Raw genomic sequence first — 21,487 nt, 5'->3', positions numbered from 1 at the left:
CAGCTGATGAGTAATGCATTGTATGGGCATTAATATGCTTTCAGATCTACCATGCTCGGATATAGTTAGGCAAGCTAAAAACAGTTTCTATCTTGAGTCGTGGTATTAATTTACATTATATCTCTAAAATTTTAGAGGATAAAGTATTGAAAAGATACCTTGGAATTCACCATCAACAGGTCTATTTATTTCTAAAAATTGAACAACAAACATTAAATGTCTTTACCCATAAGATCATGGATTGTGCATGTCATTTGCAAATAGTTATCAAATTTTGGCTTCTTTAACTTTCTCTGAAATGCAGAAGTTTTTGACCTTCAGCTGACTTGAAGTTTATGGGTTGAATAAAAATGTAACTATTTTTCTTTTTATTTTCAGATGTGTTGGCTAGTCAAGAACACTCTGGAGAAATAGCAACTGTTACTATTGATCAGCGTGAGTAGTTTGTTGATTTACACTATTAACTGTTAGCAGGATCCTTGGTTTCAGCACTGTGATGATAGAAGATTTAGAAAAACACTAGAGAGAATAGTTTTCTTTTGTGGGGAGAAGTGTATTTTAAGCTTTAAAGCAAAACTTTGAGTTTGGGGTATTTTGTTACTGGCTGGAAAGTTCAGTAGAACCTGAACTACAAAAGTTTGTAGTTTTCATTTTGGATTATAGGTTTTCCGCTCTGTTTTGTAATTGTGATGAAAAGTATTAGTCTTCAACAACTGAAGTTGCTATGTTCTGTTTACATATATGTGTGTGTGTGTGTGAATGTGTATTTATTTATACAAAAGATTTCTAGGATATATATCTGAGACCTTGAGGGTTTTTTGTTACATATTGCATTAATGAATAGCTATATTAAAATGTTTTGAATTTTTAGAAGAAAGCCTTTTCAAAAATTGAAAGGGCACCTGAAAGAGAGGACTTGCTTAGGACTGGTACAAGAGAAAATTATGTGAAAGTAATTTTCAGGTTACTTGAAACTCATTCTTCTTGTTGTCATACAGTATCATCCATTAGTAAAATGAATCTATTTGTAAACAAGCTTATGTACAGTGTAGATAGGCCATGTGTTACATCCTTGGTATGTGTCTAGTTAGTCATTTAGAGTGTGGACTTGGCACCCTCTTACACCATTGCAGTAGAAGGATATTTCATTGCTGCTTGAATAGCAGGTTTGGAGGGTTGTTCAGTGACTACGGAAAAAACTGCATTAGGGCAGATTGTATGGGAACAGCTTGAAGATGAAAATACAGGCGTGAGACTTCTTTCATAGAAATGTGTAATGCTCATGATAATGGACAGAAGCTAATGCCTTACCTATAATTTAGCATCTCTCCTACAACTCTAAAACCACTATTTCCATTGTAAGAGGTAAAAACTCTTTAAATTATTCTTAGCATGATGACTTATTAATACTGCATGTCTCTTTTTAGCAAAGGAAAAAACTAGCTCCTAGATGTTGTTATAATACAAATAATAAATAATATATGCCTATGCATCTGATGTTTCTGTGCCAGCAATTTATAATTGATGTTTTGCAATGTTTTCTGCTTTACAGCTGTGCAAATTATTCCAGCATCTGTACAGCCTGCTACCCCAACCACCATTAAAGTAATAAACAGCAGCGCAAAGGCAGCTAAAGTACAGAGAGCTCCAAGGATCTCTGGGGAAGATAGAAGTTCCCCTGGGAATAGAACAGGTATTGTCTCCATTCTTTAAAAATGTGAAGGCAGTAGGTACTTACTTAATTTGAATTACAGATTTGCAGGACGCGTATCTGTCACTTTGGATATGATGGTTGTAGAAAAAATCCAAGTGGTACAAAGAGAGTGTATCTACAAAGTATAGCACAGGCACGTGCCAACCTGCCGGGGTGGTTAGCTCACGTAAGCGCTATGCTAAGGTGGCTGCACAGCTTTTGAGTCCTGCTGACTTGGAGCAGGTGGGGCTAGCCTAAGTGCTATACAGTAGATGAGATGCAAAAAATGGTCTGTCTCTTCCTATCATTAAACAATCTGTTCTCTCAAGCCACTCTACAGCATTACTCAAGCTTGTAACATCTTTCCACTTTTGTTCGCAGAAAGCGGAGGAAATAAACTGTATGTTGTAGAATCCTGGCCTAGTCCGCTACTGGCCCTGTTTGGCTTGCTTTTTCTTTTTTTTTCCTTTTTTTTTTCTTTTTCTTTTCCTGTTGCCGACCTCAGAATTTAGCAGGTTTCAGATTCCTCTTTTGTTGTTAAATTAATGCACCTTCTGGAAAACGGCACACTAAATCTGCAGGTTATTTTCAGAATTCTTGTTATTCATACTTGCTCTTTGATTCATTAATAACTTATCACATTGCTTTCTTGCTGTCACTTCCCCTCAGGTTCTCTCCACTCTTGTGAATTGTTCTGTTAAATCCTTTCTTCTCCTTGTGCCCCCCCTCCCCCCCATTTTTTGGGGGGTGGAGGGCAAATTCTCTGATAAAGTCTGTGATGCTGAAACTGGGTTCTTTGGCCAAGACTGTGAACTGACATCAGTGGGAAAGGTGTTATGGGTTTCTCCCTTCAAACATCAGGTCTGCTACATACACCTCATTGAGAATTTAGGAATTTAACTTCAGATGGTCAGGTAAAAAAGAAATTTTAGTGACATGGAAGATGTTATATTGGCTTAAGCTGAGGGTTTTTTGATATTTCTAGTATTTCAAGTAGAAACCTGGAGATTAAAATATTTTAAACAAAAACTTCTATTATGTATTTCTGCTGTATTTCTGAAGAGGAATAATCAGCTCTCACTAAATCTGTTCCCTTTTAAGGGATGGGTATGTGTCTAAATGACTGTGTTTAACTTTATATAAATTTCTTCTTAAGTTCTAGAAAGTATATATGAAAAATCTTAATTTACCATATTCCTCAGTTTCTTTTTGAATCAGTTAATATTTATTAACTTGGAAAGTATTATTCTTTTGTAAAGTAGGAGAAATTAAATAAGGGCAAGTTTTTCTTTTGTGAGCACATTCTGTGCTGGTTTGTTTTAATGTGGTGGCTTAAAATTTTTAGCCATGATGGGAACATAAAAAGGACTGCTTAAAATGGATATCATTATTCCTATTTCAACAGGAAACAATGGCCAGATCCAGTTATGGCAGTTTTTATTAGAACTTCTTACTGACAAAGATGCTCGGGACTGTATTTCTTGGGTTGGTGATGAAGGAGAGTTCAAACTGAATCAACCTGAACTGGTTGCCCAGAAATGGGGACAGCGCAAAAACAAGCCCACCATGAACTACGAGAAGCTTAGTCGGGCTCTGCGGTAAGAAACTTTAGAAACTGATCATATACGAAGTATTTTGCTTCCACTTAACTGACTAATTTATTTTTGACTGTCATAATGTGACACTTGCACCTTTTTTAGTAAAGGGATAAACAACTTCTCTGAAGCTACTTTTTCCATCAGATCTCAATAGCATTAGGGATAAGGCTTATTTAAAAAAAATTAAAAAGCAGGGGGAATAATACAGTAATGATCGAATATTTGAAAATATATCTTCTTAAGTTTATTGAACCATGATGTGATTATTAACTTGTGTAGCTCTCTTTCCTAAAAAAATTTTTTTCTTTTTGGAATATCTTCAGCATTTGTTTTTTAGTAATGTGCCAACCAGTATTTGTTAATGATGAAAGAAACAAATGTGTGAATACTCTGATTTGTTAACTTTTATATTTTACAGTTTACATATGTACCTCTAGCTCATGTTATGGTATAAAGAAGACATTCTTCTGTAATTAATCATTAATAATTTCCTATATGTAACAATTTTTTTCTATACATAACAAATCTTTTTCTGAATTTAGACATTCATTGATTCATTCCATTGTTCTTAGGGTACAGATGTTAAATTCCAAAATACAGTTGATAAACAGATAAATGTAAACCAGTGTTGTGATTCCCATATAGTGAACTTCTATGTTTGAACAAATTGAAATGTTTCAGGCTGCCTTAATTCCATCATGATTTTGTACTTTGACATGATAAAAGGAACTTGTGCTATTACATCAATGTAGATGATGTGCCTGGGGAACAAAATGCAAGTACCTGAATTTTAGACTACTTTTTCTGATTATTTTGGCCTCTGGAAGCATTTGGAAATTCTTCCAAGTTCTCTGAAATCATTCAGAGATTGAACTTTCACTTTCTTATTCTGATATGGCTAAATCTATTTTGGTGATTAGTTTGGAAGACAGGTTTTTAGTGCCTAATGCTGCAAATATTTAAGCAGTTTTAAAACTCTTTTTATATGAGTAAAGTTGCACATCAGTTTAAGTCTGAGATTTAAGATTTAGTTTTAGTGTTTCCATTTTTGCTTGTTATTTTCTAAAAGGAAGTAAGCTCTATTCATCTAATACTGTTTAAAAGTACAAATTTCTCTTTCAATGTAACTTGATTAGAAACTAAGTTAAAGTTACTGTACATTGGCTTTTTTCAGTCTTTTGAGGAGGATTTAAATAACATTTATATGCGTTATGCTGAATGCAGTACTTTCACTTGGGGAGATTGAAGCCTATAAAACTATGAATGGCATAGACTCAGTAAGGAGCAACTGCTCACTATCTCATACAAGAGAGACAAAAACTTGGGGCATCAAAAGAAACGAGCTGGTAGCAGATTCAGGAAGGCAAACAAAAAGATATTGCTAAGCTGTGGAAATCCGTGAGACACTGTTGTGGGTGCCAAATATATCTGAGTTTCAGACAAGAGTGGACAAATTAATGGAAAAGGAGTCCTTTGGGCATGAAATACAGAAAGGTGCATCATCTGGAAGTTTAAGCTACACATCTTTGGAAGCAAGAAAGAGTATCATTATTTGCTGACTCTACTTTCATACTTTTCTTTAGACCTGTTGGAGACAGGATACTGTTCTAGACAAATCTTTAGTCTGGTCTTGTATGGCTGTTCTTAAATTGTTAATATTCATATATTAAATTAGAGTGTTATTCCCTTCCATAGGATTACAGAGTCACTCTAGTGGGAAGGTCCACCAGGAGGTCTTCAGCTCAACCTCCTGCCCAAAGCAGGGCCAGCTCTGGGAGCAGACCAGGCTGCTCGGGGTTGTGTCCAGGCAGGTCTTGAAAACTCCAAGGACAAAGCCTGCGCAACCCCTCTGGGCAACCTGCCACTGCCTGCCTGCCCTCATGGAAAAATGTTTTTACTTATATCCAGCCTGAACCTCTCTCGTTTCAGTTTGTGCCTGTTGTTTCTTGTCCTCCTGCTGTGCACCGCCCTGGAAAGTCTGGCTCCTTCTTCTTGATGACTTCCCCATAGATCCTGGGAGAGCAACTATTAGGCCTCCCCGCAGCTATCCCTTCTCCAGGCTGAACAAGCCCTGTCCCCTCAGCCTCTCCTCACAGGGCAAGTGCTCCAGCCCCAACAGTCATGAGGGCCCTCTGCTGAACCCCCTTCAGCTTATCTATATCTGTCTTGTACTGGGGGACCCAAAACTGGAGACAGTATTCTAGATGTGCTCTCAGGAGTGCCAAGTAAAATGGCATAATCCCTTCGTTCCATCTCCTGGCTCTGCTCCTGTGCGTACACAGCCCAAGACTTTGCTGGCTGTCTTTGCTGCCACAGCTGCTGGTAGCTCATGCTCAGCTTGCTGTAGGCCCAGACCCCAGGGCCTTTCCAGCAGAGCTGCTCCCCCATCAGCCAGTTCCCAGCCTGTATCGTTGCAATGCCATTCCTACATTTCCAATGTGTTTTACTGAATCTGTGCAGTTGTGTACTGAAGGTATATGTGCAAAACTTCTGGAACATCAAAATCGTTTATATGATTTTGTAATGTTCTCTTGGTTTTTGTCAACAAACTATGCAGAAGATCTCAAAGGCAGCTGAAGAAATGAGGAATAACATTCTTATCACTGGGATATTAAACAGATGTCTGCACAATAATTTGCATAAATCACTATTAGAGAAGTTTTGCATTTGTATTTTAGTTGCAGAATCACAGAAATCACATTCTTCAAAGTCTTGTCTTTCTGGCAGCTACATCAATATTGACATATTTTCTAACACTTGAGTGTCTGAGGGGATATTTAATGCCACTTGCTACTACTGAGATAAACGCTGTTGTCAACCTAAACTTTTATTAAAACAAAAATGGTAGTGTAAATGGTTTTTTTACTAATGTTTTGAAATTACTATGTTAATTTTTGATTAATATAGAAAATAGTGTTGATGTTATTGAGAAAGATGCTAGATTTTCTGCCCAGCTGTAGGAATCTAGGCAGTTTGAAGCTTCATATAGTACTTGATAAGTACAGGGCAGGGTTTAAAAAAGAAAAAAGAGAGAGAGGAGGAAGAGAGCTTTTTTGAATTGTTACATACTGCTGGCATGTTTTCTAAAATTGATGTCTGTTTAATTATCCAGCAGGGAAGCGATACTTGAAAATGAATCTGTCTCCTGGTTTGTGTTTTTTGCGTAAGCAAACACTGTAATCAGAACTTCATTCAGCACAGTATTTTTAAAAACTATTATCTGGTCATATTTACTTGCTTCTACCTCAAGTATTTCCAGCATGATGTAGGGGAATTTTCCATGATTTTGGCCCTTTGCATAAATGCAGACTACTGTCTTGTGGCACTTGACACATACTATGGCCGCATTTTACAAAGTCTAGCTTTCCACAGATGCTTGGAGTTCACCCAGGTCAGCTTAGCTCACAGTTCCCCACTTTTACCATGTATGGTCCTCTTAAGCATTCAGCAGCAGTAATTCCTGCCCAGTGTTCCCATGCTGAAGTGTTCTCTAAGCTGTATTGTAATTCCCACACAAACGATGCGTCAATACATTGCTACTCATACATAGCTTTCGTATAACTAGGGCGCCCAGGAGAAAGGGGAAAGGGCAGCTTTGGCAGACAGACTGGGTTTTCTTCACCCAATGGCAAGCTATTTTGACAGTTCTTGTACTCCATAACAGACCTCTGTGTCTTCCTTGATGATAGCATTAACCAGCAGGCTTGTCAAAATTTTCTCTATATAGTGTCTCTCATCTGTCCTTGCTTTGGGTCCTACCTACTGCTTAGATCCTGACTCCAAAAAGTAAGAAATTCAAAGGCTATGGTATTTTCTGAATTCAAAGTGTCTGAAGAATTTTGGTTCCTATTTATCTATTTTCCACTAGAGCTAGGAGACAAAAGCTAGTCTTTAACCTAACTTTGATGAATGAGAAACCTCTTTGCTTTACAAACATGTTATTCAGAGGATTGACTTTCAGACAGTCAAGAAATATGGGCGGTCTCATATGTATTTGGAGGATGGTTTTGAGGAAACTAAATCATGTGATACTTTTCCAAATTTATCACAAGCTTGCTAAGATTATCAAGTCCAAGTTACGTCCATCTTATGTTTTCTTAATGTGAAATGTAATGTGTATTTTATTAGTGCCTGCAGTGAGACAAGAACAATAAAACTGTAAAATGCCAACTTCTTTTGTTCTTGTTAGTATTACCTAAGGATTTATAATGTCTCTGGAGTACAGTAGGTCATATAGGCTATATCTTTACTGCATCTCTGTTCAGTGTGATAATTCTTCTGTGACATAAAAAGCATTCATAAGTAAAGAAAAGTCACTTTTAGTTGTAAATAAAGGCAAAGGATGTAGTTTTGCCAGTACATGAAGTACGCAAAAGACAAAGTAGAGCATGCTTTTACAGTTGTACTGTCTTTAGAGTAATCATTCCCTTCCTATTGTTTTCAGTAGCATAGAAAGCAGTGTTAATTTTCAAACTGTTAGCTACATGAATTTTTTTATCCTTGGAAAAGCAGGGAGAAGAGTAAAGAAGGCAAATGACAATAACAAGGGGAAGACAGCACTCTCTTATCTTGATATATGAAATTACATGAGAATCTTGATGAGGAAAAGATCAATTTTTGGCCTTGGAGTATCCTTAGGCAAGTGACTGTGTATGGAAGTTACAAATGCTGAAAACTTACATGGATATATATATATTTTTTTTCATTTCACAGATATTACTATGATGGAGACATGATCTGCAAAGTGCAAGGCAAGAGGTTTGTGTACAAATTTGTCTGTGACCTGAAAACCCTCATCGGATACAGTGCAGCAGAGTTGAATCGTTTGGTCACAGAATGTGAGCAGAAGAAACTGGCCAAAATGCAGCTCCATGGCATTGCACAGCCAGTCACAGCAGTAGCATTAGCTACAGCATCCCTGCAAACAGAGAAAGATAATTAAGCACTAGGACCTGAAAGTGGGAGCCTGAGGCCTTTCATATATAAGCGGAGCAGTTGCTGCTCTTACCTTTATCACAATTGGAAGCTTCTTTTCTTTCTTGACAGTACAATATGATGCATGACTTTCTACAAAGAACTGGGACTCCCATAAATTTGGATCTTTTAACAGCGTATATTTCAGTATAAGTTAAGGGATTACCACAACTTCTGCAACTTTGAGACTGGGCCTCTATGGTATGCAGTCTGGAATTGGTGAGAAGGGCTGAACTGGTCAGTGTTCTGTGTCTATAGCTCTACAAAGTAATTTTTGCAGTGCTTTTAAGAAAAATGAAGCACCTACAATAAGCAGGGTGATCAGTTGTCTGAATTCGATTCTTTCCACTCTTTTGTTCTCTGCTGAACTACCAAATGGAATGTGATGCTTTCAAAGTTAAACATGCTCATTATTCTCATCTAATCAAGCAGAGCTGAAAGAAAGGCACAGTAAACATTATAAAGCATCAGGTTCTCAAAATAACTTCTGTGTTTATAAGCAAAGAAATCTAAGACTAGACCAACTGAAGATCAGTGCTGAAGAAGGAGATCCAGGTTTAAATCTGGCTTAGGTAAAAAGCCAATTATGAGTATTTCATTGTAATATGTAGATAATATGCATATATGAGGGCAAGTACTGTTTTGAAAACCTGTTTTGAAAGACTTATTAATGCTAGCCATTTAGCAAAAAAACAAAACAAAACAAGAACAGACAAAATCCACCCCCACCCCACCCCAAGTCAGGGTGATTTGAAAACTTGAAAAAATATCCCTCACCCAAAGAGTAGGTTGTTTTGGTGGGATTTTTTAATTCTCTATTGTCAAGGTGCTTATACCTGTGGTAGTCAATCTTAGTAACTGAAGACTTAAGTTGATCACAGTCAGCAGTCTCTTCCTGTTTAGAAACAAAATGCAAGTTGAAAATAGTTTTACAGAGAACTGAAGTTTAACTTCCAAATTATTGTATAGTCTGACATACTAAAATATGAAGATATGTAATTTTTATTTAAAATTAATTTGTTTCTGAAATGATGTTTTTGAAGCCTTATAAACCAAATGCATGCTCCAGAGCCAGGTGCAATTTAAAGTCTGGATGATTAATAGAAATAGCTGGAATGTGTTCTGAATTGTGAGACACTGGTATAGAGAGTACTTCACGCAAACCTAGACATGCAGTAAAAAACAGGCTGCAATTTTTGAGCTTCTATACTGATGCCCATTAGACTATTTCTTTTGATGTCTGAAAACAGTATGTTTTTGCTTTTGCCCCTTCATATTCTTAAACAAGTATAGATGTTATGTCACTGTGTGTATTTTCTAACTTTTATAAATGACATTTTTTAAAAGCCCTCTGGTAACACTTGACAATTAAAATGCAAGTGGATAAGGGAAAACCTTTTGTTCTGTGATGGATTGAGCTACTTCTAAAATGTGGGTCAAAAGCGTTTGTACAGAGAGATTCTGAACATAAAATGTGATTATACTGAGTAGTGGGAGCACTGGGCTGTTGCTCTTGATCCGAAAAGGAATGGTCATCTTGCAGTCAGAGGGCAGAGAACACACGAGACCTATTTTCATTTTAAAGATACTTTGAGGACAAAGCTGTTTGTTTTGAGGTAGATGTTCGTCTGCAGATAGTTTTTGATTGACTAGAAATCTTGCATGTACTTCTCTAGCCTACTTTTTCATCACCACCAATTACACTTTTTCTTGCTAAATTCTTTCACTAACTCTTGTCTTAATTCTTGAGCTTTTAAAGCACTCCATCTACTGAGCATGCTCCCCCCCCCCCCCAATTTGAAAAAATCTTCAAAGTCTTGAGCAAAAGATGTCAATGCATCTGTCAGAAGAGGTCAAGCATCAGTCCCCTGTTGCTGTTACAGTAGTCTGATTCCACCAGTTGGCAAGTGTTTGAGGTGACTTTTACAAATAGATGCAGATTTGCTTACTAGGAATAAAATGAAGCTGCTAGTTCAGTGGCAACAACTATTTATATAACATCACTCTGTTACTAAACAGAAGTCCAATACAAGTTACTGGTTATATTGAACAGAGTTTATGAAAACCTTTTAGTTAAAATACAGTACAGAAAGAAGAGATCTTAAAATATTAGCTTTCTAAATCAAAATGGACTCTAGTAGGATAAACTAACAGCAAAATTGAAAGGTAATATTGCTACTTCATCCCCTTGAATATTCTCTTTACCTCATAAGCCCCCTAGGGGAGAGATCCAATATCACGCTTTCTTTGTAAATGTATTTAATTATTATTTTGAAACTTTTCAGTAGCTGTGATAGTCCTTTGGATGCTTTGTTGTGGATTATCTGCTTTTCCACCTTGTTCTCTTTAGTAACGAAAGAATCTTTCAAACAGTGTAAAATTGCTGTCACGTTTTCTGCAGTTGAGGGAGAAATCTGTGACTAACTTGATGTCTTCAATGAAATAAAAGATGTAGAATATATTGTCAAGAGTTGTTCTGTTGCTGCCAGAAGGAAAACATAGAATATTCCCAATTTTTTTGTAAAACAGAAGGGTTTTTGCATACTTTTTACTCTTTAAATAAAGACACTTATACTCTGCTAATAATTATGTATTTCTTTTGTGGTTTGCATTTTTTTTTTGGTAATTTTACATGAAACAATTATTTTCTATTTTTACTCTGATAAAATATTTGTGCATAAAATGTCAATATAGTAAAATAAAAATGTTATACAGCTGATGCCTGTTGATTTGTTAATTTTTCAGAAAGCTGTCATTGCTTTCAAGTGTAAACAATTTAAGGGTTAATGCATGCACTTCATTTTTATTACTTTTAAGAGCACAAGCTATTTACAGGAAGAAAGCAAAATATTTGTCTTTTTTGAAGACACATCTTTTACTCAATACTTGGCTATGTGTTTTTACTTTTAAACTGGAGCTCAGTATACTTCATCTCTGAAACAGCTTTCTTTAGAATCTTATTTGTAAATCTCAGAATGGTGCTTTGCTAAAAGTACTGACTTAACAGTATAACAAAATAATGCCTCCTATAAATAATTAAATTTTTTTAGGCTGTTAGTGTTTAAATTGGTAAGGTTCATGTTAACCTACAAATTAAATACATCCCAAGTACATTCTTTCATATGTGCAAATAGTCCCACTTACCTCATAGGGCCTGCTTACACAATTGTTAATATTGCTCTTATCAACAATATAATCACAATTTGGTCATCTTTTTATTACTTTATTTTAAATTGTGTCTAAATAGAGATCCTTGTCGTTATACCTTTGAAGGATGGGTAAGCTTAGGGTATGTCGTCAGTTACAATTTTCTCATCTATCTGGATTGTGAAATCCAAAATGGAAATATTTAGTCATCTTTAGACATACAGATTGCTTGATTTCAAAACATTTATGTTTACATCAGCAAAAGTAGCATGTAATTGACTGAAAATAATTTTTGAGGGTATTTCAATAATTTGTTGGGCTTTCAAAGCGTACCTGCAAATGTTTAGCATCTTATTAATTGAGGGCTTTTTATTTGTGTTTATAGTGATTAGTATCTTGATGCCAGTGTGAGTTTGTTTCAGATTACCATACTCAGACTGAAGTGTTTACTGTACCAATATAGGTAACTACAAACTGAGAACTTGTTATTATCGATCTTAAGCAACATAAGCTGATGTTGCCCATTAATATTGCTGGGTCTTCATTGCCTAATGATGAAAGAAGCATGTTACAAGGTCCATTGACACAGGTTTATGGGAAGTATCAGCTAGACTGGGATGTTTTGCTTTGCAAGATCACACACATTGTTAACAGTAATACTTTTTATGTGGTTCTAGCATGGCTTCTGCAAGATACTTGGTTTGATACCAAGTAATTTTTTTTTTTTTTTTGAAAAGCAATACTATGGATGATGCTAAACAGAATATTACTTAATTAAAGGAGAGGAAAGATTAACTGGTTTCTAGAGTTGTAACAGTGGGATCTAATATAGCAGACAGATATTATGACTTGGTTACATAGCATCTTTATTTCTGGATTAGAGCACGCAATATCTAACCAGACACCAAACTGAAATTTTAGCAGCATGTAATTTAGAGTATTGACATCTTAGCCATTAATAATTTGAAACTAATGTTAAAAAAATTGCTGAGGAGGGAGAAACATATATTGAGCATCTGCCTTTAATTATAATTGTTTTTTCCATGAGGAACTGTTTGTCTGGAAACCAAAATTAAATGATGCTAATGGCAGTGGTATCAAAAGCTATATCTGTAACCATGAAACTGTTACCTCATTTACCTTGATGAATAGAGGAATCGATTGTGTTTGAAGTTCACGACACACTTAACATTCAGCTATGTTCTTTTTGTAGGTGGTATCACCATAACTATTTACAGTGGGAAAGGAAAAATCTGAAGATAGTTATTGATCATAATTGTAAGCAACTTATTAATGCAGTTGATTAATAAAAATGAAGGAAGCTAGAAATAACTCTTTATAGGAACCAGTTGAATTCCTTGTGTAAATAGCTGTCTTTATGTTACCAAAAACAGGTAAAACTACAAGAATGCATCATTTGACATGTCTAACAGTTCTTGAATTGTAAAACAGCTGTTGGACAGTAGGTATTAATAAAAATTCAGTTTATTCTTTGTAGTCACTTTCAGGTTGCCAATGTTAAAATGATCATTTAGAAACAAAGCAGGAAAAGTGCTTGTTTAATTCAGAACAGCCCCAGTGGGTGTGAAAACTTGTGGAAACATTTAATTTTGTCTACTTAATTCCTTCAGGTATTTGCTACTAATGATCTAAATGAGTTAGGAGTCCTTAGCAGAGAAATAAGTTGTGCTGTCAATAACAGATCTGATCTCTAATGACACTTTTTTTTTCTTACCTTTGCAACCTGCATTACAACCTAAATGGAGAAATTAGCATTTAGGAGTTGTATTTCTAATTTTACATGTGCTGCATTTCAGGATTCACTATTCGAAGTGTAATGTCCCCATATCAGAAGGCAAAAGGCAGAAATTCTCTAAATTATAATTCAAGCAAACATAGAGGGCACTGAACAAACTGTTTCTCAGAAATGAGCAGATCTGTTGTTTGTTTGAAAAATCTCCCATTTAGAGGAAAGTATTTGGGGGTGAAAAGGTCAGTTAACTGTTCCCTGCTCCTCCTATTAAGCTTAGGTTTGTCAATATTCTCATTTTCAAGGAGTCTGCAGGAACTGCTTCATGGGACCTGGGTGTGGAAAAAGCTTCAGCTAGAGAATACAGTGAGAAATGTGTGTTTAAAAAAATTGGTTTTGTAAGAGTAAAAACTGTGAACAGTGCACACGAAAAAGTCAGTCTTAAGGAATGAAAATGCAAGGGATGAGATAAGTAGGGGTAAGGACATCCATAGGATGCAGTTCTGTTTAAACTTCAGGATTAAGACAAAAACAGTAAATAGTCACTTGTAACTTATTTTTCTTTTCTGTGAAAGTGAAATTCCACAATGTTTCATTCCAGGAAACTCAAAGCCACGTTCTTCCCCAAATGAAATAAACTACCTGTCTCCTAATGGCTGAAACCCAGGGCTGTGTGCCAGCATGCCGGGCTTCACAGAAGCTTGCCTGTGCAGAAGGCTGTATATGCACACTGGGACTTGGATTTACTAATTAAGATCAGCGAAAGGAGGTTAAAGACATTCTCTGAGGATGTGAAATTCGCTGTGTAACTTGAGTCTGTTCTGGCTGTTGTCCACTAAAAACAACTGAGGGAGGCAGAACTGAGGGAGGCGGTTTGGCTAACAAATGTGGTAACCATAAACTAATCAATAAGATGACTTGAACTTTATCCAACAAGAAGCTGTAAGAGGAGCTTGAACTTGGCCCTCGGGAATAATTCACCAGACCTACTGTGAGCTGTGTAAGAATGAAAGGAGAAATCAATGAGGCGACACTTGTAGCATAGGGTTTTTTTTATTGGGAGAGATGTGTTTGTCCCCCTCCAATGACTTTTCAGCCTGGGGGCCGGTTACTTCTAAAGGGCTCCAAAAGAGTAAATTTTTGCGAGTTCTGTGAAACGCAGTAGCTGGGTAGATGAGAGCGCTCTCAAGTTACCTTGTCCAGGCAGGGAAGTAAAGCAGAATTCAGCCTTTATGCAAACGCTGCGCGTTCCTGGACTAGCCCCTTGCTGAATTTTGCTCAGCTGGAAAGACAGGAAAACATGGAAAAGAGCTGATTCACAGGTGTGCATGTGTTGGGAGGGAAGTATTATATACCAGACCAAAAAGAAATACAGGTCAAGAACTGATACTGCCTGAAGGTGCATGCAAGCATGAGGGGAGGAAAAAAGAAACTGAAAAGTCATCACTGAAAAATAAAAAGCAATGAAGCAAAGAAACTCCTGATTCAGCCGTCAAAGCTCTGAGGAAAAGCAGTAAGAGCTGTTGATGTTGACTGCTGGCAGAAAGCAGCCTGGTACTGTAAGCCAAGAGACTGTCTCCTGTTGGATCCATATCTTAGAAAGTCTCTGTAAATAAACCAGATGGTATTAAAGTAGTTCTTGATTATATCATTGCTATCTGCTAACTCAAACAACCAAAAATTGATTATGCCCTTGGGCATGGATGAGTAAACATGTGAATGCAATTTTTCTCTCTCATTTTCCACAGTGCATACCTAGAAATATTTCTTTCTCTAATTTTCCTGGGCTTCAGTGAAGGGTTTTGAAAAGAACAGTCTGATTAAACTTCGAGCATCCTGTGGAGAATTATTTTAAGCATCAGCTAACAGGTATGTCCAGTAAGTGAATAATCTCCTTGGCCTGGAGGGTGCTTGCTAACAGAATGGCATATTGGAACATTTTTTGATGAAGGGTTTTAAAGGAAGCATTGAGAGCCTCCATTTCTGAAGCCTCTAACTACTGGAGAATCCTGTGTTTCATTTTTAAACTGTATTCAGCCTTGTGGCTGTAGAGGAACACTTGCTGAAGAGCAAGATGGTATGATGCTCTCTACTTTCCCTGCAGTTTTCGATTGCTTGAGCTACTTATAAATTTCTTTCAACCAGCATTAAAATGAAAGTTTGGCCAGATGCTGTTTGCTGCGGAGAAACTAGCAAGCTTGGTATCAACTCAATCTAGCTTTCATAAACAGTTTGAGAATTACTGGTGCTATTTATTCCCATAAGCACTTTGCTCCTTCCCTTTTCTTGTATTGCCTAGAAAACTCTGGAATGAAATAATAGAAGAACTAAAGGCAAAAATATTCCTTTTTCCTGATAGTAGTCCCAAGCAATGTGATAGCTCAACACCTGCCTTTCTACCAAAGGATGGTGATGCCAAGAAATCTCCAGGAATTATGATGTTCTTCTAGAAATCCCAGGTTTTCCCCTCCTCCCAAAAGACATGCTGTGTGCAGACTGATTTTTCATAGGATATTTCCTATGGAAATATATTGCTGGGACCTCAGAACTTACAGAAGCCTCATCACAACTTCTCCTGTCAAGGCTGCGGCTGTTCCGCAAATCAGTAATAGATTTGAAAGTAGCAAACATCATAGGTATTAGCAAATAAGCTGCTTTTCCCAAAAGACAAGCTCAACTGCACCTAAAGAAAGTTTTAGACTGCAAATTTCCATAAACTTTACAAAAGGTCTCCTGCCCTTGAAAAAAAATTTTTTTTTTTTTACTGTTGATCTAAGTCTCCTAGGATTGCTTTACCTGTCCTCCTCTTTGAGAAGGATTTCTCAAACCTCTCCTATCACATATTCAGCGATAAAGTGTGAATACTCTTTTACCAAAGAAAAATTTTGATATATTTGCTGCTTGTCTGTGTATGCCAGAATTGTCCGGGGTAATTTACTTTCCAGCAATTGTTGATATCTTTCCGAAAGAAATATAATCCTGATTTTATGCCAAGATCATATGAAATACATTATGTTCTTGCATGGTAATACGTGTTGCTAGCCAGAAGCTATAATTATTACAAACACATGTTGAAAAACTTAGTATATTGTGTTGCAACTGCTTTGCCTTTTAATTAAAACCCTATATGCATAGTATAATATTAAAATACAATTAATACAGCCAGAAGGTCTGAAAAAGATCACATCATGCAGCCAGCCCTCCAGTATGACAATTGTCATCTCCAACCCTCATGAAAATTAATGCTGAAGCATCGTTCCTATATAACCGAAAGAGAAAAGACTCAGGTCCCTTGTGATCAACTCCATCCTGTGATCAACTCCGTCCTGTGCTCAACTCTGTCCTTCAAAGAATGGGTGAGTTTCTCTATAGCTCTCTAGTTTTCTCTTGCTAATTTTATGTATAACGACTTTACAGTTAAAATGAATAATTAAGCTAGAACTTCATTTGGTATTAATCTGGGTAGCTCTTTTGAAGCAGGAGGTCACTGGTTGGTTTCGGATTATGGAAAGTTGTAATTTGCCTGACATTTTTGGACTGAGGGAGTCTTCTGTGCAGTGGGGGGAGGGGGAGGAGGAGGAGGAGGAGGAGGAGGAGGAGGAACTTGCTTTGGGATGAAAAGAAACTTCTTGAAAATGAAGTTGTGTTCCAGTACCAGCTTTTTCCAGCTGATGTCACTCTGACAATGGATTCAAGCACACTAGGTAGGAAAGCAGAACCCTAATAACATCTAATTTTGCTCCTGAACGTGGAGGACGCTCATCCTGTGGGTGTGAGAAGGAAATGTATGAACAGGTACCGCAGAGCTGGGGCACCGGCGGCCAGCTGAGCGCGACACCCGCGTTTCTCTGCACATTACAAGCCAGCAGGAGCGGCGCGAGGCCCTTGGAGGGCTGTTTCCCATCCGCTCCTTGATCTCCAAAAGAGAGGGGCCAAGCCAACATTCAAAGCTGTGCCGGGGGACAGAGCTAGCAGCAGGCTGCTTTCAAAGGAAAAAGATAAAAAAGGCTGTTTGTTGGTGTGTTGAGGCGAGGAGACGCGCAGGAAGAGCATGTGACTGCTGCGGGGATTTGGCAACTAGACACGGAAAGTTTCTCGGTGGATCAGATCTCGGTAGAGTCGTCAGGCATTCGTATCCAAATATACTAGTAAGGGTACTGCTGGCCAAGAAACACGTGAATAATACGGCTGAGGGTGTGGGGAAAATTAAATCCAGAAGAGAACTAATGATGAATGTGTTCCAAGACTTTGCATGTACCTTGGTCATATTTCATGCTAGACCAAAGCCCAGAAAGATCCAATAAGATGACATGCAAATGCGCAAAGGAGCACAAAAAAACCTGGAAAGCTAGTGAAAAGGATTTATCAAGTCAGAAGAAAGGAAATAATAAAAAATGTTCCATCTTAGTGTGCAAGGTGAAAAGCATAACATAACAGAAGCTTGCCAAGGAATTGCAAGTAACGGGATGTTAAAAAAAGGGGAGGGAAGAAACCTTGATCGTCTGCAACTGTTGTTAAAACTCCCTCTTACATTACCAGACTAAGACATGTCCAATGTCATGTGGTGAAGTTTGCTGTCAGACAGGCCCCCCCCCCCCCGGTGGGAAATATGCTGGTTAGTTAGTTATTTAACTAGGTCTCTACAATCTCCATGGAGGTGGGGGACACACTGACAAAATGATCTTGGGATGTCTGGTCTCAGTGCACAGGGAGTCTGACTCAACCGCTCTTGAAAAGTAAGAACCGCTCGCCTGTTTTATTGTTCGTTTTCTTTTAATGCTGAAATGCATTTTGCCGTGACACCCAGTGGCAAGCTTCCCATCTGCTGCTGCTCCGTAGCGTGTTTCTGAGGCTCTCGGGCTGGCTCGTGCATCCCCGCATGGACTCCCGTCCCTCCTCCTCCTCGCCACTGCAGCAGGGCATCAGCCTCCCTCACTGCAGGCACGAACTGTCTGCTTGGGACCAGGCAAAGGCTGCTGTGAATCAGCTGAAAATGTTTATTTTCAATGCAGACTTTCTCAAAAGCACATGAAAATTATTCCAGTCTTTTCCAAGCAAGCAACTTGGGTTTTCTGCTTTGACATGCCCTGGAGATGGTTTGTAATGGTTTCTGAGATTAGAGCGATGATGGTTATTTGAAGTAAAATTAAAATCCTAACACTTCCCTCTTCCCTAGGGGGAAAGTGTCAGACAGTAGCAGTCATCCTGGCAAAAACATTGTGGAAAGCACTGTCCCTCTTTTTGTAGGTGATACGGTGGTGCGTCAGCAGTGCTCCTCTCTCGACGATATTGATTTGTTTTCTGACATTTTCAGCGGTGGGCTTGAAGCACTTTGACTGAAGTAGCGCAGAAAAAATACATGAAGCTATAGGGTCTATGTGCCTTGTGTGTTACGAAACTCTATTCTATTTACTGGAGAGGCACTCACATTTCCCAGTGCCAGTGGGGCATTTCTGCAGCTTTCTCTTCACTAACCTTGTAATTGCTCTCTCAGTCTCCCTCTCTCTCTCTCTCTCTCTCTTAAAATCCTGGGTGTAGGTGCATGACAAGCTGGGGGAGGGGGCATATTTTCTCTTACATGCATACACAAATTAAAAGGATATTAATGGAAGATTGCAATATCAATAATTTGAATTAAAAAATTAGAGTGTCTTCTTTAAAATTCTTGCTCACTTGTGGTTAATTCCATCTTCTTAATGAACTTTCGAAAGATTTATGATCTTTTTACCTCTGGCTTCAGAAGGAGGGCTTTTTTTATTTAAAGAAATATCTCCATTACACTGTCACACAACTTACTTACTTACTGTTTTAGTGCCAAGTAACGGGGAAGCCATAAGAAAAGCAGGGAAATTACTCTAGGACTATAGCTTGCAAAGCAGAAGAAACTCCCTGACCTGTCTAACCAGCAGGTCCACTGGCTTCATTTCTCATCCTGAGACACCTCAGGCAAGTCCCTTAAAAAATATGTGGGCTCTGTCTCTCAATTTTATATATATAAAACTATATGTATTATATGTATATGTACACACACATATATGTATATAGACACATATACACACACATAAATGTATATATGTACAGAATATATAAATTATTTAAAATAAGTCTCACAACACATTTTGTTAGGGTTATTTTTCAGCTGGATCAGCTCTGTGATCCTGTTAATTATGTGTCTCCATAGCTGTTGTTCGGACCCAGTGGGGAAGATTGCGTGAGGCTAGGAGCAAATAACTGCATGTGACAAAGGACAGACCCTGCTTAGCTGGGGTTTTGCCACTGGCAGAAATGTCCTTGGGACCATAGCCCAGGAGGCGGCACAGGGCTGAAGCAGTGACGCACTCGCAGTTCTCAGCACTGATACCCAAAGGCTTTCCTTAATTAGTTTAATGGAACTGCAATTTGTAAAGAGGAGTGAAGGATCATCCAGCACCATTATTTGTCATTAGCATGCGCTATGTGCAACTGCCCACATCTCCTGAATGCCAGCAGCTGCTAAAATTAAACTTGGGCTCAAATAGCCGGCCTCGCCATGTCGCTAGACAATTGCAGTGGATCCTTCTTGCATCGAGTTTCGTGAGAGGTGGTAGGTGGTTCGTCTCAGTGTATTGGCACCGAGTCCTGCACGTGTTGTCTTAGAGGTGTAATGCTGCCGCATGTGCAGCAATTGGAAGGCAAAAACATCCTTCCCCCCTCAGATGCTTTCTCCTTTTCTTTTCTTTTCTTTTCTTTTTTTTTTTTCCCCTAACTGATGCTGGTTGTTGTTGTTGTTGTTGTTGTTGTTGTTGTTGTTGTTGTTGTTGTTGTCATGAAATGCCATTCTGGAGTTGCCAGAGCCTACACTTCAGTAGCAGCCACTTGTTGCTTCAGAGCCAGAACAGGAGGCTGGGGTAGAGGATGCCTTCGGAGAAATTAAAATGGGATAGCTATTTGCAGAGATTGATTCACTCAAGTGCCTCAGTGAGCAGTAACTTAGAGATACAGGCGTCTCACATTTTGTAACCATTATGGTTTAAGGAGATAGATAGATAGACCTCCCTCCACTTTCCGCCATCATGTTAGTATTTTGTTCAGTTAAAACTACGATATTTTTTTCATTTTCAAGGTTTCCCACTGGTGCCAGCAATCACGCTGAACCCCAAGATGGTGCTTCCTGGCTTTCAGGAGTCCTACCCCTCTCTCCAGACAAGCTGGCCTCGCAAAACCAGACACCCGGGGGCATTACTTATGCTATTGCTTTCCTTATGGCTTGTCTTGCAGTGTTCTCCAGGCTCCCGTGTCAAGCAGCAGCGACAGGCTGAGACCATGCAGGAAGGCAGCATGATATACAGAAAAACTGATACTCAGACAGGTTTTTCACAGCATTTGTAGACCGGAGCTGCTTTGTCGGGGCGAAGCACATTCCCCTTCGGCTGTGACTGGGTAGAGACAGCCCTGAGGGCAGGAAAGCAGTGAGATGCACTGGCCTCCTAGTTGCAGGGAGTTAACAAACCCTTGCTAGTCCTCTTGGTCCCAGGGTTTTTTTGCATGCAATGACACGGAAGCATAAATCTCTTCCCTCCTCGCCCCTAAAATAGGACACAAAATCCAATCATCAAGGTTATCCTGTTGTCCTAAAAGTCCATTATTTCTGATGAGCTTTGTGCAGAGACAAAAGCCAACACGCCCCCTGAAGCCTTCCCAGCCTTTGTATGTGCTAAAGAGGGGAAAAATAAAGGTTTTTTCTCTTAGCAACCTGTTGTCATATGTCTGAGTAGGGGGCTGCCTCAGCAAAATCTTTGCTTCCAATACCTCTTAATGGGCATCGGGATAGCCTGATCCCTTCATCTTTTCTCTTGAGCGTACAAGACAAAGAAAGAAGCTAAAGGGATAATAAAAATATTATCCTACACACATACATAAACTGTTCCACATAATAGTACTTATTATGCTGCAATATCTGGTTAGAAATTATTTGTTGAAAAGAAAGATGCAAATGATTTAGATGATATAACAGCTTGCAACCACAATCAATTGAGCACTGACTAAATAACGCTGAAAAGACTGTGTAAATCATGCGAGAGAAGGACGATAAAGACAGGTTGCCACAGTTATTAATCCTAAAAGCATTTCCTCCGGCTGAAATGAGAGAGCCCAGCAATGCTTTCAGGCAGCAGCCTGAAAATGTGTGGCTAAGAAACATTTCTTCAGGGGGCATAAAAAGCATATTTTCAGCCAGTGGTGAGACAAATGCGTGGAGTGACCCTCAGCCCAAGCAGGGACTGCAAATCTGGGCCACGCAGATGCACTCAAGCTACCATCGGAAAGAGGAAAGCTGCTGCCGTGGCC

The 21,487-nt window shown here is 38.4% G+C and overlaps 1 protein-coding gene and 1 long non-coding RNA gene across 5 annotated transcripts in view; both read left to right on the top strand.

Moving 5' to 3' along the window:
- Positions 1–10,851, top strand: part of GABPA (GA binding protein transcription factor subunit alpha) — a 30,072-nt gene extending 19,221 nt beyond the window's left edge. Inside the window, exons 6-9 of one of the 2 annotated variants that reach the window (XM_026089220.1) lie at positions 379–435; positions 1,553–1,693; positions 3,099–3,291; positions 8,005–10,851. In XM_026089220.1, the coding sequence (XP_025945005.1) occupies positions 379–435; positions 1,553–1,693; positions 3,099–3,291; positions 8,005–8,233 (620 nt within the window). In that variant the 3' untranslated portion in view covers positions 8,234–10,851. Of the gene's footprint in view, positions 1–378; positions 436–1,552; positions 1,694–3,098; positions 3,292–7,803; positions 7,920–8,004 lie in introns of those variants that run through there. The other variant, XM_026089221.1, reaches the window with a different exon arrangement.
- Positions 10,852–12,144: 1,293 nt separating this feature from the next.
- On the top strand, positions 12,145–21,013 carry LOC112977183. Of its 3 annotated transcripts, none has more exons than XR_003257349.1 (5): positions 12,145–12,690; positions 13,764–14,721; positions 14,911–15,031; positions 16,325–16,518; positions 20,265–21,013. It is a non-coding gene; the product is annotated as an uncharacterized LOC112977183 (long non-coding RNA). The 3 variants fall into 3 exon arrangements; XR_003257348.1 differs by lacking the exon at positions 20,265–21,013 and adding an exon at positions 18,410–19,128 and having other exon boundaries at positions 13,764–14,716; XR_003257347.1 differs by lacking the exons at positions 12,145–12,690; positions 20,265–21,013 and adding an exon at positions 18,410–19,128 and having other exon boundaries at positions 13,114–14,721.
- Positions 21,014–21,487: the final 474 nt, after the last annotated feature.

Source organism: Apteryx rowi, unplaced genomic scaffold (assembly GCF_003343035.1).
Source record: "Apteryx rowi isolate R43461 unplaced genomic scaffold, aptRow1 scaffold_801, whole genome shotgun sequence".
Lineage (NCBI taxonomy): Eukaryota > Metazoa > Chordata > Aves > Apterygiformes > Apterygidae > Apteryx > Apteryx rowi.
The sequence above is the reverse complement of the archived record's forward strand: the minus strand, read 5'-3'. Positions and strand labels throughout refer to the sequence as shown.